Source organism: Bubalus bubalis, chromosome X (genome assembly GCF_019923935.1).
Source record: "Bubalus bubalis isolate 160015118507 breed Murrah chromosome X, NDDB_SH_1, whole genome shotgun sequence".
Lineage (NCBI taxonomy): Eukaryota > Metazoa > Chordata > Mammalia > Artiodactyla > Bovidae > Bubalus > Bubalus bubalis.
The window spans coordinates 105,143,381-105,160,923 of NC_059181.1; the positions used below are offsets into that span (position 1 = coordinate 105,143,381).

The following is a 17,543-nucleotide window of genomic DNA, read 5'->3' on the forward strand; positions in this document are numbered from 1 at the left end:
TCAGTTGTGTCCAACTCCTTGAGACCCCATGGACTGTAGCCCGCCAGGATCCTCTGTCCAATGGATTCTGCAGGCAAGAACACTGGAGTGGGTTGCCATTTCCTTCTCTAGGGGATCTTCCTGACCCAGGGATTGAACCCTGATCTCCAGCATTGCAGGTAGACTATTTACCATCTGAGCCACCAGGGAAGTCCACAGAAGTGCTATACAAAAAAGATCTTAATGACCTAGATAACCACAATGGTGTGGTCACTTACCTAGAGCCAGACATCTTGGAGTGAGAAGTCAAGTGGGCCTTAGGAAGCATTACTACCAACAAAGTTAGTGGAGGTGATGGAATTCCAGCTGAGCTATTTCAAATCCTAAAAGATGATGCTGTTAAAGTGCTGCACTCAACATGCCAGCCAATTTGGAAAACTCAGCAGTGACTACAGGACTGGAAAAGGTCAGCTTTCATTCCAAGCCCAAGGAAGGCAATGTCAAAGATTGTTCAAACTACAGTACAGTTGTGCTCATTTCACATGCTAGCAAGGTAATACTCAAAATCCTTCAAGCTAGGCTTCAACCACACATGAACTAAGAACTTCCAGATGTACAAGCTGGATTTAGAAAAGGCAGAGAAACCACAGGTTAAATTGGCAACATCTGTTGGATCATAGAGAAAGCAAAGCGATTCCAGAAAAACATCTGCTTCATTGACCATGCTAAAGCTTTTGACTGTGTGAGTCACAAGAAATTGTGGAAAATTCTTCAAGAGATGGGAATACCAGACCACTTCACCTGTCTCTTGAGAAATCTGTATGCAGGTCAAGAAGCAACAGTTAGAATTGGACATGGAACAATGGACCTTGGTTCAAAATTGGGAAAGGAGTATGTCAAGGCTGTATATTGTCACCCTGCTTATTTAACTTATATTCAGAGTACACCACACGAAATGCTGTGCTGGCTGAAGCACAAGCTAGAATCAAGATTGCCTGGAGAAATATCAATAACCTCAGATATGCAGATGACACCACCCTAATGGCAGAAAGTGAAGAAGAACTAAAGAGCTTCTTGATGAAGGTGAAAGAGGAGAGTGAAAAAGCTGGCTTAAAACCCAGCTTTCCAGAAACTAAGATCATGGCAGCCAGCCCCATCACCTCAGGGCAAATAGAAGGGAAGAAAGTGGAAGCAGTGACAGATTTTATTTTCTCAGTTCAGTTCAGTTCAGTCGCTCAGTCCTGTCCGACTCTTTGCGACCCCATGAACTGCAGCACACCAGGCTTCTCTGTCTACCACCAACTCCAGGAGCTTGCTCAAAATCATGACCATCAAGTTGGTGATACCATCCAACCATCTCATCTTCTGTCATCCCGTTCTTGGGCTCCAAAAATCACTGCAGACGGTGATTGCAGCCATGAAATTAAAAGACCTTTGCTCCTTGGAAGGAAGCTATGACACACCTAGACAGTGTATTTAAAAGCAGAGATATCACTTTGCTGACAAAGGTCTGTCTAGTTAAAGCTATGGTTTTTCCAGTAGTCATGAGATCTGAGAATTGGACCGTAAAGAATGCTGAGTGCCAAAGAATTGATGCTTTCGAACTGTGGTGCTGGAGAAGAGTTTTTAGTGTCCCTTGGACAGCAATGAGATCAAACCGTTCCATCCTAAAGGAAATCAACCCCAAATATTCATTGGAAGGACTGATGCTAAAGCTGAAGCTCCAATATTTGGGCCACCTGATGTGAATAACTGACTCCTTGGAAAGGACCCTGGTGCTGGGAAAGATTGAAGGCAGGAGGAGAAGGGTTCAACAGAAGGTGAGATGGTTGGATGGCATCGATGACTCGATGGACATGAGTTTGAGCAAACTCTGGGTAGTGGTGAAGGACAGGGAAGCCTGGTGTGCTACATTCCACAGGGTCACAAAGAGTTGGACATGACTTAGTGACTGAACAACAACAACAAAATTGCCATCAAGACTTATCTCTGAAACACTATCTCGAGTGTTTAACGGGGTCCACCCATTTCACCCATTCAAATCCCTGGCAACACACTCTCAGGCTTGTGGGATATCTATCAGGGACACTGGCAAAGTGCCAGGATGAATAACCAGGATCTGGTCAGAATCCATCAGACCCCTGTGTCATCGTGATACCCTAAACAAAATGGGAGCGACTGTAGACCCCCTGAAAGAGTCTTAGCTAGGATGCATTTTAGCTAATTGGGGAAAATTTAGACACTGTGGTTTAAGAAAAAAGTTAATTTTCTTTTGTAATCCTGTATGGCTCCAATACAAACTAGAGGACCAAGAGATCTGGCTAGAAAATTGAGTCATTGAGTTACAACCCTATCTTGCAGCTGGGCTTATTTTGTCAAAGGAAAGGGAAATGGAAGGGAGCCCCGTATGTTCAAAGGTTCCTATCCTTAATCTAAGATCCAGGTCTAAAGAACTCCTATCAAACGTGGCTGGCTCACAACCCTTCAAAGTGGCTTCTTCCCTGACAGGAGACTGATGTTTTGGAGAGTCCCCTTATGAGTCCAGCTCTGGGAATTCCCATCTCCCCTGATTCTGAGAGGGGAGAGTCTTCCAGATCATTCCCCCTGACTCCTCATCTAGACGTCTGGAGACCCCAGGTCCCCTTGAATCAGCTCATGGACTTGGCCTTTGGAGTATTCAGTGATAGCAATAAGGTTGAAGAAGCAAACCAGATTCAGGGACAATAAGGATGAAAAGTACAATTACTGGGGGCAGCCCTGACCCCTGCACCACCTCAGAGTTACCCTCCCTTACAAAAGCCCATGGCGTGGGCAGAGTTCAAGAAGCCAGGATCAGAGCCACTATCTTGCCAAGAAAGTATCGAAGTGTAGCAAAGAGGGCCGTTGCAAGGATAAATGCCCTCTGTATGGGAAAAGCCCACTGGGTCCCTGCCTGATATGAAAACGAGAGGGCCACTGGAAGTGGGACTGGCCAGGACCCTCCCCGGCTTGAAAAAGAAACCTGGTCATTTGTCTGGAGGAGCCTCAGGTAACACTTGACGTGGCAGGTAGGACAGTTATTTTCTTATCAGATACGAGGGCCACCTACTCTGTGCTAACTGATTTCTCTGGACCCTGGTCCTTCTGCTCATGTGTGATAATGGGGCTCGATGGATGGCCAAAGCTAAGCAATAAGCCCCCCACCACCCTCAGCTGCTTGCTAGGAAGTCGTACCTTCACATGTCAGTTTCTGCTCAGGCCTGAGCATGCCTTCCCCTTGCTGGGAAGGGACTTGTTCACTAAATTCGAGACAAGAGTCCAATTTGGAGAACTTTACGAGGAAGCCACCCTCCAAGAAAAATGATCGCTCTTGCACATGTGAGCCTGCCTCAGTCTTAAGCCAGAGGGGGTCTCCCCTCCACCCCAGGTTGATTCTCAAGGGAACCCCACTGTGTGTGATGCTGAGATTTTTGGTGGAGCTACTGCTGTTAGGCTACTTTTAGAAACAGAACCACGTGAGGCTGCTGTTGGCCAGTCTCTTCAGATATGAGGCTGAACTGGGGGCCATCATCAGAGAATTTTTTTTAAACCCACAGAAGATCTTCAAATAGTTTATAGACAAGTTACCAAAATGGGAGGCCACCTGTCTGATTAAACTAACCATGTGTTAGTCGCTCTGTCATGTCCGACTCTTTGCAACGCCATGGACTGTAGCCTGCTAGGCTCCTCTGACCATAGGATTTTCCAGGCAAGAATACTGGAGTGAGTTGCCATTTCCTTCTCCAGGGGATCTTCCTGACCCAGAGATTGAATGCAGGTCCCCTGCACTGTGGGCAGACTTTTTACCATCTGAGCCACCAGGGAAGCCCTGTAACCATAGCTAAGCATAGCTGGTAGAAATCTGGGGGGAGGCTTTCTCCCCTAAGCTAAATGAGGGAAACTGAAACATGCCAACATATAGGTGAATGGGTGTGTCAGTCCTTTAATGTCCTTGAGGTGGCCACCCAATTGTTTGATGTAAAAAAAACAAAACAAAACAAAACAATGATCTTCTTGTTTTGTAAATCTAGTCTTTACAGGACCGGAGGTGTGGCTCCAGAAATAATCAAATGCAGGGGACATTTGTGAGCCAGTGTGAGTTGGCTCCCTGGTCTGGGAAGATCCCACATGCTGTGGAACAACTAAGCCCATGTGCCACAACCACTGAGCCTGTGATCGCAGAACCCGTGAGCTGCAATTACCGAGCCTACGCCCCCTAGAGCCCATGCTCAGCAACAAGAGAAGCCACCGCAATGAGAAGCCTGCACACCGCAACTAGAGAGTAGCCTCCGTTTACTGCAACTACAGAAAAGCCCACACAGTAACGAAGACCCCCGCACAGCCAAATAATAATAATAACAATAACATAAAACTGAAATAAAAATGCACATCTTGCAAAAGAGGGTAGGTAACTTGGACCTTAACTGGTCAAGGACAAATAGAAATTCTAAGTGGATCCTTCTAGCACCTGCCCTTGCTCGTGTGTGTCTTCCCACTGGCTCCCAGCATTTGCCTTCCATGTATTTAATTGACTAATTCCAGCAGGCAGGTAGAGAGTACTCAGAATTATTAACCCTTACCTTCAGGAGGAGCAATGTTGGTAACTACAGCCAACGGCTTACATGTCGCTCCTTCTGCTTTTGCTTTTGACAGATGCCACTCATTTCCAAAGTGACGTAGATCAGCTCCTTTCCATCCCACCCCCATTCAGTGCGGTGGTTTTGTACATTTCTAATATGTGTCGATTCTTTTTGTCGCAGTCTGCATTCCTTCTGAGGCTGAAAGCTCAGCCTCTCTGTACACTGGAACTGAATCGAGTCTCAGAGACAGAGTTTCATGTAAAGTAGAAAGAAAGAAAGAAAAGTGAAGTCACTCAGTCGTGTCTGACTCTTTGTGACCCCATGGATTGTAGCCCACCAGGCTCCTCCATCCATGGAATTTTCTAGGCAAGAGTACTGGAGTGGGTTGCCATTTCCTTCTCCAGGGGATCTTCCCGACCCAGGGATCAAACCTGGCATTGCGGGCAAATGCTTTACCCTCTGAGCCACCAGGGAATCCCAAAGTACGAAAGTAGGAAAGGATAGCTTTATTGCTTTGACTGGCAAAGGGGGACACAGCAGGCTACTGCCCTCAAAACCGTGTGTCCCAGCTTGGAGAAGACAGTGAGGAATTTTACAGTAATTGTTCAAAGAGAGCAGGATTGGCTTGTGGACCTTCTTCTGATGGTGGTGAGGTAAGTAAGCATCAAGATTATCAACCTTCAGGTCCAATTGACCTGGGGTCTACATTTTTTGTGGGCCCTGTACCAGAGGTCATTTCCAGAATCTGCAGGACAGCTCAAATATGTTGTTCTGTGTAGTTAGGGAAACAGGACCTTGCCCCAAGCCTGCTCTGCACAGTTTATTTTTCCCTGGTGTGACATCCCCTCCCTCTCCTAAAGAACAACTGCTTGAATCCGCACATTGGAACTCAGGGAAGGTCACGGAGGCTGAATGAATGCTGTTTCCTGTAATCAAAGACACAGGCGCACAGAAAGTGTTTGGGCCCCGGAGGATCACTTCCTGGGATCTCCCAACCTCCTCCCTCTTTCTGCTGGACGGTTCTCTACAGGGTGTCATGTATCCACCGTGACAGCATCATCATGCAGAGTATTTTCATGGCCCTAAACACACCCTGGGCTTCCCTAGTCAAACCCTACCCCCCTTCTCAAACCCCTGGCAATCCCTGATCTATTACCGCCTGTAGCTTTGCTTTTTCTGAAATATCATATAAAAGTAATCATACAGTATGTAGCCTTTCCCAAACTGGCTTGTTTTGCTTATCAATGTGCATTTAAGATCTGTGCATTTTTTTTTCATGGCTGCATAGCTCTTTCTTCTTTATCACTGAATCATATTTCATTGACTGGATGGGCCACAGTGCATTGATCCATTCACCTAAGAAAGTACATCTTGGCTGCTTCCAGTTTTTGCTGATTGTGAATACAGCTGATGTGAACATTTGTGTGCTGTTTTTTCTGTGCCTGGTTTGTCTCTACTCCTTCGGGTAAAATACAAAGGGGTGTGATTACAGGATTGTATGGTACATTTAGTTTGGTAAGACACCACCAAGCTGTCCTCCAAAGTGGCTGCACCATTTTGCAATCCCTCCAGATTGCAAACTCCAGGAATCAGAGTTCCTGTTGCTCTACAGCCTCTACATGTCACTATGGGTGTTGTCCATGGTCCGGATTTTGAACATTATCATCGGTATGTAGTGGTGTTTTATCGTTTGAATTTGCAATGCATGAATGACCTATGATGTTAAACATCTTTTCATATGCTTATTTGCCCTCTGTATTTTTTCCTTGATTAGGTATCTTTGGCCTATCTTTAAATTGGGTTGCTTGTGTTCTGTTCAATTCTCAGAGTTCCTTATCTATTTTGGTCCTTTCATGGATCACAATCTTGAGATGGCGAAGGGGCTTGCATAACTCAATGAGAAAGCAAAGGAATTCCAGAAAAACATCTACTTCTGCTTCACTGACTACAGGGAAGCCTTTGACTGTGTGGATCACAACAAACTGTGGAAAATTTTTCCAGAGATGGGAAAACCAGACCACCTAACCTGTCTCCTGAGAAACCTGTATGCAAGTCAAGAAGCAATAGTTAGAACCTTACATGGAACAACAGACTGGTTCCAAATCGAGAAAGGAATATGTCAAGGCTGTATATTGTCACCCTGCTTATTTAGCTTATATACAGAGTACATCATGTGAAATGCCTGACTGGATGAAGCACAAGCTGGAATCAAGATTGCTGGGAGAAATATCAACAGCCTCAGATATGCAGATGATACCACCCTTATGGCAGAAAGTGAAGAAGAACTAAAGAGCCTCTTGATGAAAGTGAAAGAGGACAGTGAAAAAGCTGACTTAAAGCTCAACATTCAAAAACGAAGATCAGGGCATCTGGTCCCATCACTTCCTGGCAAATAGATGGGAAAACAACGGAAACAGTGACAGACTTTATTTTTATTTTCTTGGGCTCCAAAATAACTGCAGATGGTGATGGCAGCCATGAAATTAAGAGACGCCTGCTCCTTGGAAGAAAAGCTACGACAAACCTAGACAGCGTATTAAAAAGCAGAGACATTACTTTGCCAACAAAGGTCCATCTAGTCAAAGCTATAGTTTTTACACTAGTCACGTATGGATGTGAGAGTTGGACTATGAAGAAAGCTGAGCGCCGAAGAATGGATGCTTTTGAACTGTGGTGTTGGAGAAGACTTTTGAGAGTCCCTTGGACTGACTGCAAGGAGATCAAACTAGTCAATCTTAAAGGAAATCAGTCCTAAATATTCATTGGAAAGACTGATGCTGAAGCTGAAACTCCAATACTTTGGCCACCTGATACGAAGAACTGACTCATTGGAAAAGACCCTGATGCTGGGAAAGCTTCAAGGCAGGAGGAGAAGGGGACGACAGAGGATGAGAGGATGGCATCACTAACTCAATGGACATGAGTTTGAGAAAACTCCAGGAGATAGAGAAGGGCAAGGAAGCCTGATGTGCTGCAACCCACGGGGACCCAAAGAGTTGGACATGACTTAGTGACTGAACAGCAACATCTATTCTGGATACCAGTCCTATATCAGATATACCTTTTGCAAAGATTTGCCCCAGGCTGTGGCTTGTCTTCTCCCCCCTCTCTCTTTTTTTTTCTCATTGTCTTAACAGTGTTGTCTACAGAGCAAACATGTCACATTTTGATACAGTGCAATGCATCATTTTTTCTTTCATGGACCATGCTTTCCATATTGTATCCCCAAACTCATCATCAAATCTCAGGTAAGACAGATTTTTCTCCTATGTTTTCTTCTAGATGTTTGCCATTTTACATTTAGGTCTGTAATCCACTTTGAGTTCATTTTACTGTAAGGGGTCCCCTGAAAAGATTGTGAGAAGCTCTTTACTCACCACCATATAACACACACACATGTATTGTGAAGTTGACATCTACAGTATTTCAACGGATGTTTCAACAGTCATGAAGGGTATAATTTCCAGTGTATTGTAAATAGTAGATTTCAAACAAAAACTGTGAGATCACTTTTTCCACTTCCACAGGTGATTTTCATGCCACAGGCTCTTTGGAGGTGGTTTTTTCTTCCTGCCTCCCCTTTCCATCCGCTGCCCCTCCTTTGCGGTCCTTCTTCACACGGGCCACCTTTTATTATTCACACACCCTCGTACTTCTCCAAAACACCAATTACATTTCTTGTTAGGACCTGTGACCATGGGGGCAATGGATTAGACATGTGGATGTGTAATTATGAAACAAGTAAGTAAGACGTGGTTTCTGTGTCAATTAGTCCAAGTGTCCAAGAACAAACAGTACTTTCTGCCAGTATGAGATGGGGTTCACTGTTGGCTCCATTCCTCATTTTTTGCTCTTTTAGGTGAAGACTCTAGGAAACCCTGTGCACAGATCAGAGCAGCTGGGAGGGGGGACCAGGCTGCCAAGTGCTGGAGGCCCCTGGAGCCTTCTCAAGGGAACTGAGAGAGGCGGTTGAGAAAGCGAAACTGAGGGGGCATTCTCCAACTACCAGTTTTTAAAATGTAGTTTGAATTGGAGGATAATTGCTTTACCATGTTGTGTGGGCTTATGCCATACATCAACATGAATCAGCCATAGGTATACATATGTCCCCCTCCCTCTTGAACCTCCCTCCCACCTCCCATCCCAGCTTACCCCCTCAGTTGTCACAGAGCACCGAGACCCCACTATTTCGAACAAAGGATGTGCAGGTGTTGAGGTACGGAGAGATGATTTTGATTTTTTAATTTTATCTTTTGGCCCACATGGTGTGTGGGATCTTTGTCCCCTGACCAGGGATTGAATCCGTGCCCCTGCACTGGAAGAGCAGAGTCTTAACCACTGGACCGCCAGGGGTCTTGAGAGAGAGTTTTAAAAACCTTTGCCTGCCCCGTGGACCCTCTTGAACACTTTGTGTCAGACTAGGGGCCTACAGACCCCCTAGAGGACAGATTCAGTGGGATACTCACAGACCCTGAGACTCCTTGAAGACCCTGCAACACTGGCCTGTGTGGGTGCCCTCCTGTCAACAGCCAGGACACATGTCATCCCCATCCTTGGTGGGACCTGGACCCCCTGGGAGGAGTGCCAGAACTGAGATGAGACTGGATAGGCTGAATCTACTTATTGTCAGACGAAGGATTGAATTCAGTCACCCAGCACTTAACTTCCTAAGCGATTCTCCTGGGCCAGGTCGGCAGAGACACTCTCTGGGAATGGGTGCTTTGCTGAGACGTATGTTCTTCAGACAAGGCAGGCAAGGTGATGTTCTATAGAACGTGTTGGAGGGGGACAGCTGAGGCCTGTCAGAGGAGGCAACATTCTAGTTGAGACCTGATGGAATGAGGTAGCCAGCCAAGCAGATACCTGAGTGAAGAGTATTCCAGGCACGAGGCTGGCAAGGGCCAGTGCAGAAGCCCTAGGGCATGTGCCTGGGTGGCATGTTTGAGCACCAGTTAAGAAGCTGGTGTGGCTGAAGCTGGCTGCAGCTGCTAGAGCAAGGGGCAGAGTGTGTAGAGCGTGGCCAGAGCATTGATGGGGGAGAGGGACCCATCCTGCAAAACCCTGGGCCCCCCTAAGGATTCCTGCTTTGGTTTGCAGTGACACAGAGTACCACGGCAGGGTTTGGAATTCGGGGTTGGCCAGATCTCAAGGAAAGGCATGCTCCAGAGGCTCGGGGTGGAGGGGAAGAAGGGGCCAGCCGGAGAGGGTAAGGGTGTAATCAGAGGGCAGGGGAGCCCAGCGAGGAGGCTGGTGCTGTCCCCACCTGAATGCCCAGGTGGGCTCAGGCCAGGGCTGCCAGAAGCGGCAGTAGCAAGGCTGGGGCGAGGGCGGGAAGTTGTTTTCGGCCAAGCGGCCTGGACGGCCTGTCGGCGGAGAGGATGGTAGAGCGGGAGACCTGAAGGCAGGCGGAGAGCCAAGGGCAACATGTGGGTGAAGAAACTTCTGCATGGCTGCCGCCAGTGGTGGTGCAAAGGCCCTGGGGTCGACCCCGTCAGGTTGCCGGCGGGGGTGGTGGGGTGGTGGTTGCTGGAGCCAGCGGGAACTCGCACAAATGACCAAGGAAGGAGGCGGGGGCGGCCAGCGAGGGCCGATTGCCTTACAAGGCGCCCTGCAGGGCCGCGGCCTCATGCTCCGCTGCCAGCGGGCCGCAGGGCCAGGCGGGGAGGGGGCGGGACTGCTGGGGCGCGGGCAGGGGGCTCGGCGCGGCGGCCGCTGCCCAGGGGCGACGCTGCGGCTTCGCCGGGGCTCCAGGTCCGCAATGGGCACGCGCGCAGGCGGGGTCGCGCTCAGGCGAGGGGGCGCGCGTAGGCAGGGCGTGCGCAGGGGATCTGGACGTGTCCGGCGCCGCGCACACCTGTCACGCCCAGCGCGCCCCCGGCCGGCACGCGCGCGGCCCACGCAGCTCCGGACTTGGGAGGCCCGGGCTGCCGAGTCCCTCCCGCCGCGAGGCGCCACGGGGCTGGGCTGCGCTGGGCGGCCGCGTGGGTGGCCGTGGCGGGCCGCTGTGCGCGGGAGTCGCAGGTGCATCTCCGGCGGGTTGGAGCCCTCGCGGGGGAGGGGGGCCGTGGGTGGCAGGTCCAGGCCTGGGGGTGAGCGGGAACGGTGGTGGGGCGGGCGGCCCGGGGGAGGGGGGGGAAGGGGCACGGAGCCTTCTGGAAGGCGGCAGATCGCGGCTGACTAGGGGGTGCGGGGGCGGAGAGGGGGCGTCTGGGTGCTGATCGCCGTCGGGGGCTGGCCCTGCGCGGAAGCGGGGAGGAGGGTGGGCGTCCACCTGGGAGTGCGGACCTGGACTGTGGGGGAGGGGCGGGCCGGGTCGGGCTGGGCTGGGGGAGGGTGTGCGGGACCGGGGTTCCGGACTGAGGCTGTCTCTGAGGGCGCCCTGGGGGCACCGCTGAGTCTGGGCTTGAGGGCCGGGGCTGCCCCTCGCCCCGGGGAGCCTCTCCCCACCTCGCCCTGCACCCCCAGACATGCTGCTGCTCAAGAAACAGACGGAGGATATCAGCAGCGTCTATGAGATCCGCGAGAAGCTCGGCTCGTGAGTGTGTGTGTGTGTGTCTAGGAATTTGTGTGTCTGCGTGGGGGGGGGGTGCTATGGGACCGAGAGGGCCTCCCCATCTCCTTCAGCTCAGGGGTCCTTTCCTGTCCTCTCCCTCCCTGCCTGCCTGCCTCTCTGCTGCAGGGGCGCTTTCTCTGAGGTGGTCCTGGCCCAGGAGCGTGGCTCCTCACACCTTGTCGCTCTCAAGTGCATCCCCAAGAAGGCTCTTCGAGGCAAGGAGGCCTTGGTGGAAAATGAGATCGCGGTGCTCCGCAGGTGTGTGCCCCACCAGGGCTGGGGAGTATTCTGGGCTGGAGCGCCACCCCCCCTCCCGCCCACCCCCCACCCCACCCACCCTGGTGGCCCCAAGAAAGGCCTGGCCTGGTCTCTGCCTGGCTGGACTGGGCTGGGCTGGGAGGAAGTAAAGAGGCTGCTGGGCTTCCCAGTGGTGGCCCACAGGGGACTTCTTTGTGCCGTTGCAGGGTCAGCCACCCCAACATCGTGGCTCTGGAAGATGTCCACGAGAGCCCTTCACACCTCTATCTGGCCATGGAGCTGTGAGGACGGCAGGGTCAGGCGGGGCGGGGTGGGGGGCACTGGGTTTGGGTGGTAAGCTGGGGCTGGTGGGGCCTGGGTCTGCTGAGTCGCTGCTCTCCTCAGGGTGACAGGGGGTGAGCTGTTCGATCGAATCATGGAGCGCGGCTCCTATACAGAGAAGGACGCTAGCCACCTGGTGGCCCAGGTCCTTGGCGCTGTCTCCTACCTGCACAGCCTGGGCATCGTGCACCGAGACCTCAAGGTGCCTGCCCACCTGGGGCTTGCCCGGTGTCCCTGTGCCAGGGATCTTGGGAACCTGAGGGCACCCAGCTCCCAGAGCCACGCTGGGGCTGACCTGCCGTTCTTTCTGCCATCTGTGCGTCACAGCCTGAAAACCTCCTCTACGCCACCCCCTTCGAGGACTCCAAGATCATGGTCTCTGACTTTGGCCTCTCCAAAATCCAGGCTGGCAACATGCTAGGCACCGCCTGTGGGACCCCAGGCTATGTGGGTGAGTGAAGGGGTGCCTCCAGGCTCCACGGGGAGCCAGGGGAGGGGGCAGGGGGTGCTGTGGGTGCTGTGGTGCCAGGGGCAGGGCAGGCGGTGGGTCCACTAGGCCGCACTGAAGGCACAGTGTGTGTGTGCACGGGTGTGCGTCTGTCTGTCTCTGGCCTCCAGCCCCAGAGCTCTTGGAGCAGAAACCCTACGGGAAGGCCGTAGATGTGTGGGCCCTGGGTGTCATCTCCTACATCCTGTGAGTGACCACTGGGAAGGTTCTTCTTCTGCCTGCCTGCCCCCGGCTGGGTTGGGGAGGTTTGGACAGCTGGCTGATTCATCTGTGGGTGCCAGGCTGTGTGGGTACCCCCCCTTCTACGACGAGAGCGACCCTGAACTCTTCAGCCAGATCCTGAGGGCCAACTACGAGTTTGACTCTCCCTTTTGGGATGACATCTCAGAATCAGGTGAACTTGAGGCTGATCCAGAGCTCAGGGAGGTGGGTAGGGATGAGGGCCCATGGGGACGTGGGGGGCTGACCCTGGTCTGACCTGGCTTCCTGGCTTCAGCCAAAGACTTCATCCGGCACCTTCTTGAGCGAGACCCTCAGAAGAGATTCACCTGCCAGCAGGCCTTACAGCATCTTTGGTGAGTGGGACCTCTGCTGAACTGTCCAGGGGGAACCTTCAGAACCCCCACTGCCACTGACCTCCGGCCACCCTCTAGGATCTCCGGAGATACAGCTTTTGACAAGGACATCCTGGGCTCCGTCAGTGAGCAGATCCAGAAGAATTTTGCTCGAAATCACTGGAAGGTCAGTATGGACAGGGACCTGGGGGAATCAGCTCAAGGCTGGCTGCTCCTTCCGTCAGCCTCAGGTGGATGGTCTGGGCGGCCAGTGATCTTTGTGGGCCTCCAAGTCTTGGGCCTGCAAGTCTTGGAGGACCTCCTTATGGGCCTCCAAGTCTTGGGCCCGAGATGTGGTGGCCTGATGCCCCTCTCTCCTGGCAGCGCGCATTCAATGCTACCTCCTTCCTCCGCCACATCCGCAAGCTGGGGCAGAGCCTGGAGGGTGAGGAGGCCTCTGGACGGAGGGTGATGAGCCGCAGCCACCCGGGCCTCCCGACCGGCCAGCCCCCCGAGTGGTGACAGCCAGGTGCATGCTGGGAGATGGCTCCTTGGCGAACTCCAGAAGTGGCAGGCCCCGGGTGGCCTAGAGCTCAGTGGGCTGAGGGTGGAGAGCGCAGACAGGGGTAGCGGGGGAGCCAGGGTCCCCCAAGAAGGGGATGAGAGAGAGGTGCGGGGGGCAGGCCATGCTGCTGGCTTGGATTCTTGAGGGGCCCAGTGCCAGGCCCCAGTGAGCACCTCTGCTGATAGCCTGGGCTGGGGGCCGGGGGCACAGGGCAGGCCATGGTGGGGGGGGCTCCTGAGTGTCCGTTTTCCTGTACTTCTCTCTTTCCCTCTCCTCCAGGCAGATGCCCAGGCTGAGCGCATGGACCCTCAGAGCCCCCAGCTCCACACACCCTACCCAGCCAGCCCAGGGCGGGTCGCTGCGGGGAGAGTTCGAGTCCTGTTGGGTGGGGTGCATGGCGCTGGGGTGGGGCATTTGCAGACTTTCCCTCCCCTGTTGCCACCACACCCTGGCTACGAGCCAACAGGCCCCAGGGATGTCTGGCTCGCGCCTGTTCTGTGCTTTGCTGTGGGTGGTCCTGCTTGTGTCGTGGCCCTCTGGATCCCCCCACCCACCCCAGTCTCCCCCAAATCAATAAAGACAGACAGAGCAGTGGGCAGTGGTGAGCTGGAAGGAGGGATGAGGGGTGGCAGGGCGAGGGTGGAAGGGGCTGAGTGTCTTCCACGGGAAGGAAATCAAGGAGACAGGTCCACGGCCGCGAGACTTGGTCCATCATTGCCCGAACTTCCGCACACAAGCACCCGGTGGGCCAAGGACTTCCTGTCCCCACTCTCCAAAGTGCCAGCAAGAGTCAGCCCAGCAGGCCAGCAGGGCCACCACTTGGGGTCGGCCTGCATGTGGCTCTGGGGCCCTGGGAGAGAATGGGCGCATCTCCTGCTGGCAGCGGGGGTGGGAGGTGGGGAGGGCTGTCTCCAGGCCTCCAGGGATGGGCTGTGCTGTGCTCAGGGGCAACTAGAGTCCTGGGCCGTTTTTTGCCCTCTCTCCGTTCCTTCCCCTGCTTCCTGGGGCCCTGGACGGACAGTGCACGCCCTGTGTTTGCAGGCAAAGGCTCTCCAGCCTCGGTATCCAAGGCTGAGGGAGGAGCCCCTGGCCAGTAGGGGGCGCCACTGGGGCCCCCACCGTGTGCTGGGTCGTGGCTTCGGTGCACCTGGGCTCCAGGCTCCACAGGGCCTTTGCCCTGTTTGTGCTCCTCACGGGAAGACTCTGAGGACCTTGGCCCCATCCGGGCCAGAGGGAGCACCCTGAGTTCTGGGCCAGCGGGCCACCCCTTCGCCCCACCGGCCCGTGCCAGCCTGAGTCGCCCTGAGCAGCACTAGGAAAGGCTCTGGACCTATCAAGGCCGGGCTCTGGAGCTCCGCCCCGTCCAGCCACCGCAGAACCTGATGAAGACACTTCTCCTTGTTGACATTTGGGCCCTGAACGGAGGCAGCGAGAAACCCCAGAGCAGGGCTGGCCTGGTGCTCAGGGGTGGGGCTGGAACAGGGCATGCCTGCCTGCTGCTTCCCAAACCCCAAGTGCCTTCTCTGGCTTTCTCCTCCCCCCACTCACTACCTTCCGTATACATCTGCCTATGGGCCCCTGAGCCCCGGGGCAAGTCCTGTTGGGGGAAGGCAGCTTCGTCCTCTGTCACCACGGGCACTTTCAGGCTGTTGTTTGCTCCAGGCTTCAGGGTCAAACAGTCAAACAGTGAGGTCCCACCACACCAGCTGCCAGCAGTCCAAGGGACTGTGGCCAGGTCTCCAGAGCTTGGCCTCTTAACCTCCAACAACCTGGCCTGCCTACCACTTGGGGCCTTGTCAAGAACTGTCCTGCCCCCTCAGACGTCCACTTCACTGGCTCTCCTTCCCTCATTTTGGTTGTTCATACTGTCTCTCCAGCACACCCACACTGTCTCATTCTGCCGTCCAAATTGATGGGGCCTTTAGTGTGTGCCAAGCGCTGGGCCCGTGGGTCAAGGGTGCCCACTCTTACACAGAAGGCCCTGCAGCGGAGGGGCTGGACTTCGTCAGACGCAGGAGAGAGTAGCCGCTGCCTGCTCCTGGAGGCTTGAGCCGGCACACCAGAGCCAGCCTTCCAGAAGGAATGGCACTCCTTCAGAGACACCCAGCCCAGGTTGCCCCCTGGTCCTCACTGAAGAGTCAGAGCCCTGGCTCTGGCCGCAGGGAAATGAAGTCACTCAGTCGTGTCCGACTCTTTGTGACCCCATGGACTATAGCTTACCAGGCTCCTCTGTCCATGGGATTTTCGAGGCAAGAATACTGGAGTGGGTTGCCATTTCCTTCTCCAGGAGATCTTCCCGATCCAGGGATTGAACCCGGGTGTCCCGGATTGTAGGCAGATGCTTTACCATCTGAGCCACCAGGGAAGTCAGGCCGCAGGGAGATACAGTGCAATTTGACCTCCGGCCAGTAGGTGGCGCCAAGGTCACGTGTTCCCCACCAGCCCACCCCCACCCCGCCCCGCCCCTCGTTGATCCTTCAGCACCTGGGGCAGCTGCTCAGAACCACGTCTCCCCCAAATCCTGCCTTCTTCCGAGTCAGGCAGAGGTGGCATCCTTCCCTTCATCCCTCCAAGCCCTTCCCATCTGAGGGGCAGTTTGTGAAAAGAAAGCTTTGGGTCACCCAGGCCATGGGAGCATTTCCAGGCTCAGGGAACAGCAGGTGCTCAGGCACTGGGGCTGCTACTGGAGGGACCTGACAGACTGGAGCATGGCTGGGGAAGTCTCTGGCCAGTGATGAGCCAGCGTTGGGGTGGGAGCCAGACAGCGCCATTGTCCACGCTGGGCAGGTGCTGAGCTTCTGTGAGTTGGGAGTCGGGATCAAAGGACTGGCCAGTCCATCCTAAAGGAAATCAGTCCTGAATATTCACTGGAAAGACTGATGCTGAAGCTAACACTCCAATACTTTGGCACCTGATGTGAATAACTGACTCATTGGAAAAGACCCTGATGCTGGGAAAGATTGAAGGCAGGAGGAGAAGGGGACGACAGAGGACGAGATGCTTGGATGGCATCACTGACTCGATGGATGTGAGTTTGAGCAAGCCCTTGGAGTTGGTGATGGACAGGGGAGCCCATGTGGGTGAGATGAGACGAAGCTGTCTCCCTCGTTCTGGGCCACTCAGGGTGGGTCTCATGCTCTGTCCTGGAGCAAACCCCTGGGTGTCAGGAGTTTCAGGGATGTTCAACCTAGGGACCCTCCCTGGGTATCTGGAGACTAGGGCGGTGGTCCTGGGAGCTCTTTAGAAGTCAGTGATGGGTTGAGGGTGGGGAATGAAGGAGAGGAGGTCTGTGATGACCCATGGAACCATTCACCAAGAGGGGTTCAGCTGGGGTGGGTTTGGGGGAGAGACAGCAAGATTGGCCTTGAAGGGATATAGAATTAGAACATAAGAGTCACATTCCTCACCCTTCTCTAATCAGAAGAGTTAGCTCAGTGGCGAGTCTTTATTGAGCACTTACTGTGTGCCAGGCACCTGGATTAATTCCAGCCTTGACTATGAGGTAGTAATTCTCATGAGTCATCCCCTACTTTGAATACAGGTGGACCAACGCATCAGTTCAGTTCAGTCGCTCAATCATGTCCGACTCTTTTCGACCCCATGGACTGCAGAACGCCAGGCCTCCCTGTCCATCAACAACTCCTGGAGCTTGCGCAAACCCATGTTCATCGAGTCAGTGATGCTATCCAACAATCTTATCCTCTGTTGTCCCTTTCTCCTCCTGCCTTCAATCTTTCCCAGCATCAGGGTCTTTTCCAATGAGTCAGTTCTTTGCATCAGGTGGCCAAAGTATTGGAGTATCAGCTTCAGCATCAGTCCTTCCAATGAATATTCAGGGTTGATTTCCTCTAGGATGGACTGGTTTGATCTCCTTTCAGTCCAAGGGGCTCTCAAAAACCTTCTCCAACATCACAGTTTAAAAGGATCAGTTTTTCAGTGCTCAGTCTTCTTTATGGTCCAACTCTCACATCCGTACATGACTACTGGAAAAACCATAGCTTTGACTAGACGGAGCTTTGTTGGCGAAGTTATGTCTCTGCTTTTTAATACACTGTCTAGGTTGGTCATAGCTTTTCTTCCAAGGAGCAAGCATCTTTTCATTTCATGGCTGCAGTCACCATCTGCAGTGATTTTGGAGCCCCCAAAATAAAGTCTCTCACTATTTCCATTGTTTCTCATCTATTTGCCATGAAGTGATGGGACCGGA

The 17,543-nt window shown here is 53.2% G+C and overlaps 1 protein-coding gene across 5 annotated transcripts; it reads left to right on the forward strand.

The window, feature by feature from the left end:
- Nucleotides 1–10,307: 10,307 nt before the first annotated feature.
- Nucleotides 10,308–13,927, forward strand: PNCK (pregnancy up-regulated nonubiquitous CaM kinase). 5 transcript variants are annotated; one of them, XM_025276416.3, is made up of 12 exons: nucleotides 10,308–10,328; nucleotides 11,043–11,112; nucleotides 11,257–11,388; nucleotides 11,595–11,669; nucleotides 11,773–11,911; nucleotides 12,037–12,160; nucleotides 12,328–12,403; nucleotides 12,499–12,611; nucleotides 12,714–12,792; nucleotides 12,871–12,958; nucleotides 13,156–13,300; nucleotides 13,616–13,927. In XM_025276416.3, exons 2-11 carry the CDS (start codon nucleotides 11,045–11,047, stop codon nucleotides 13,291–13,293), a joined length of 1,032 nt encoding a protein of 343 aa, XP_025132201.1. In that variant the 5' UTR covers nucleotides 10,308–10,328; nucleotides 11,043–11,044; the 3' UTR covers nucleotides 13,294–13,300; nucleotides 13,616–13,927. The 5 variants fall into 5 exon arrangements, with proteins under 5 accessions (XP_025132201.1, XP_044792389.1, XP_044792388.1 ...); XM_044936454.2 differs by lacking the exon at nucleotides 10,308–10,328 and adding an exon at nucleotides 10,383–10,598 and having other exon boundaries at nucleotides 13,156–13,216; XM_044936453.2 differs by lacking the exon at nucleotides 10,308–10,328 and adding an exon at nucleotides 10,384–10,598 and having other exon boundaries at nucleotides 13,620–13,927.
- The last annotated feature ends 3,616 nt before the right edge of the window (nucleotides 13,928–17,543 follow it).

What these genes read in the sequence shown, in the direction of transcription:
- PNCK (XM_025276416.3), top strand. Translation starts at nt 11,045, where the DNA reads ATGCTGCTGCTCAAGAAACAGACGGAGGATATCAGCAGCGTCTATGAG. An exon ending in CTCTATCTGGCCATGGAGCT is followed by an intron (nt 11,670 to 11,772) that starts GTGAGGACGGCA and finishes TGCTCTCCTCAG; the next exon opens with GGTGACAGGGGGTGAGCTGT. An exon ending in TTGCTCGAAATCACTGGAAG is followed by an intron (nt 12,959 to 13,155) that starts GTCAGTATGGAC and finishes CTCTCCTGGCAG; the next exon opens with CGCGCATTCAATGCTACCTC.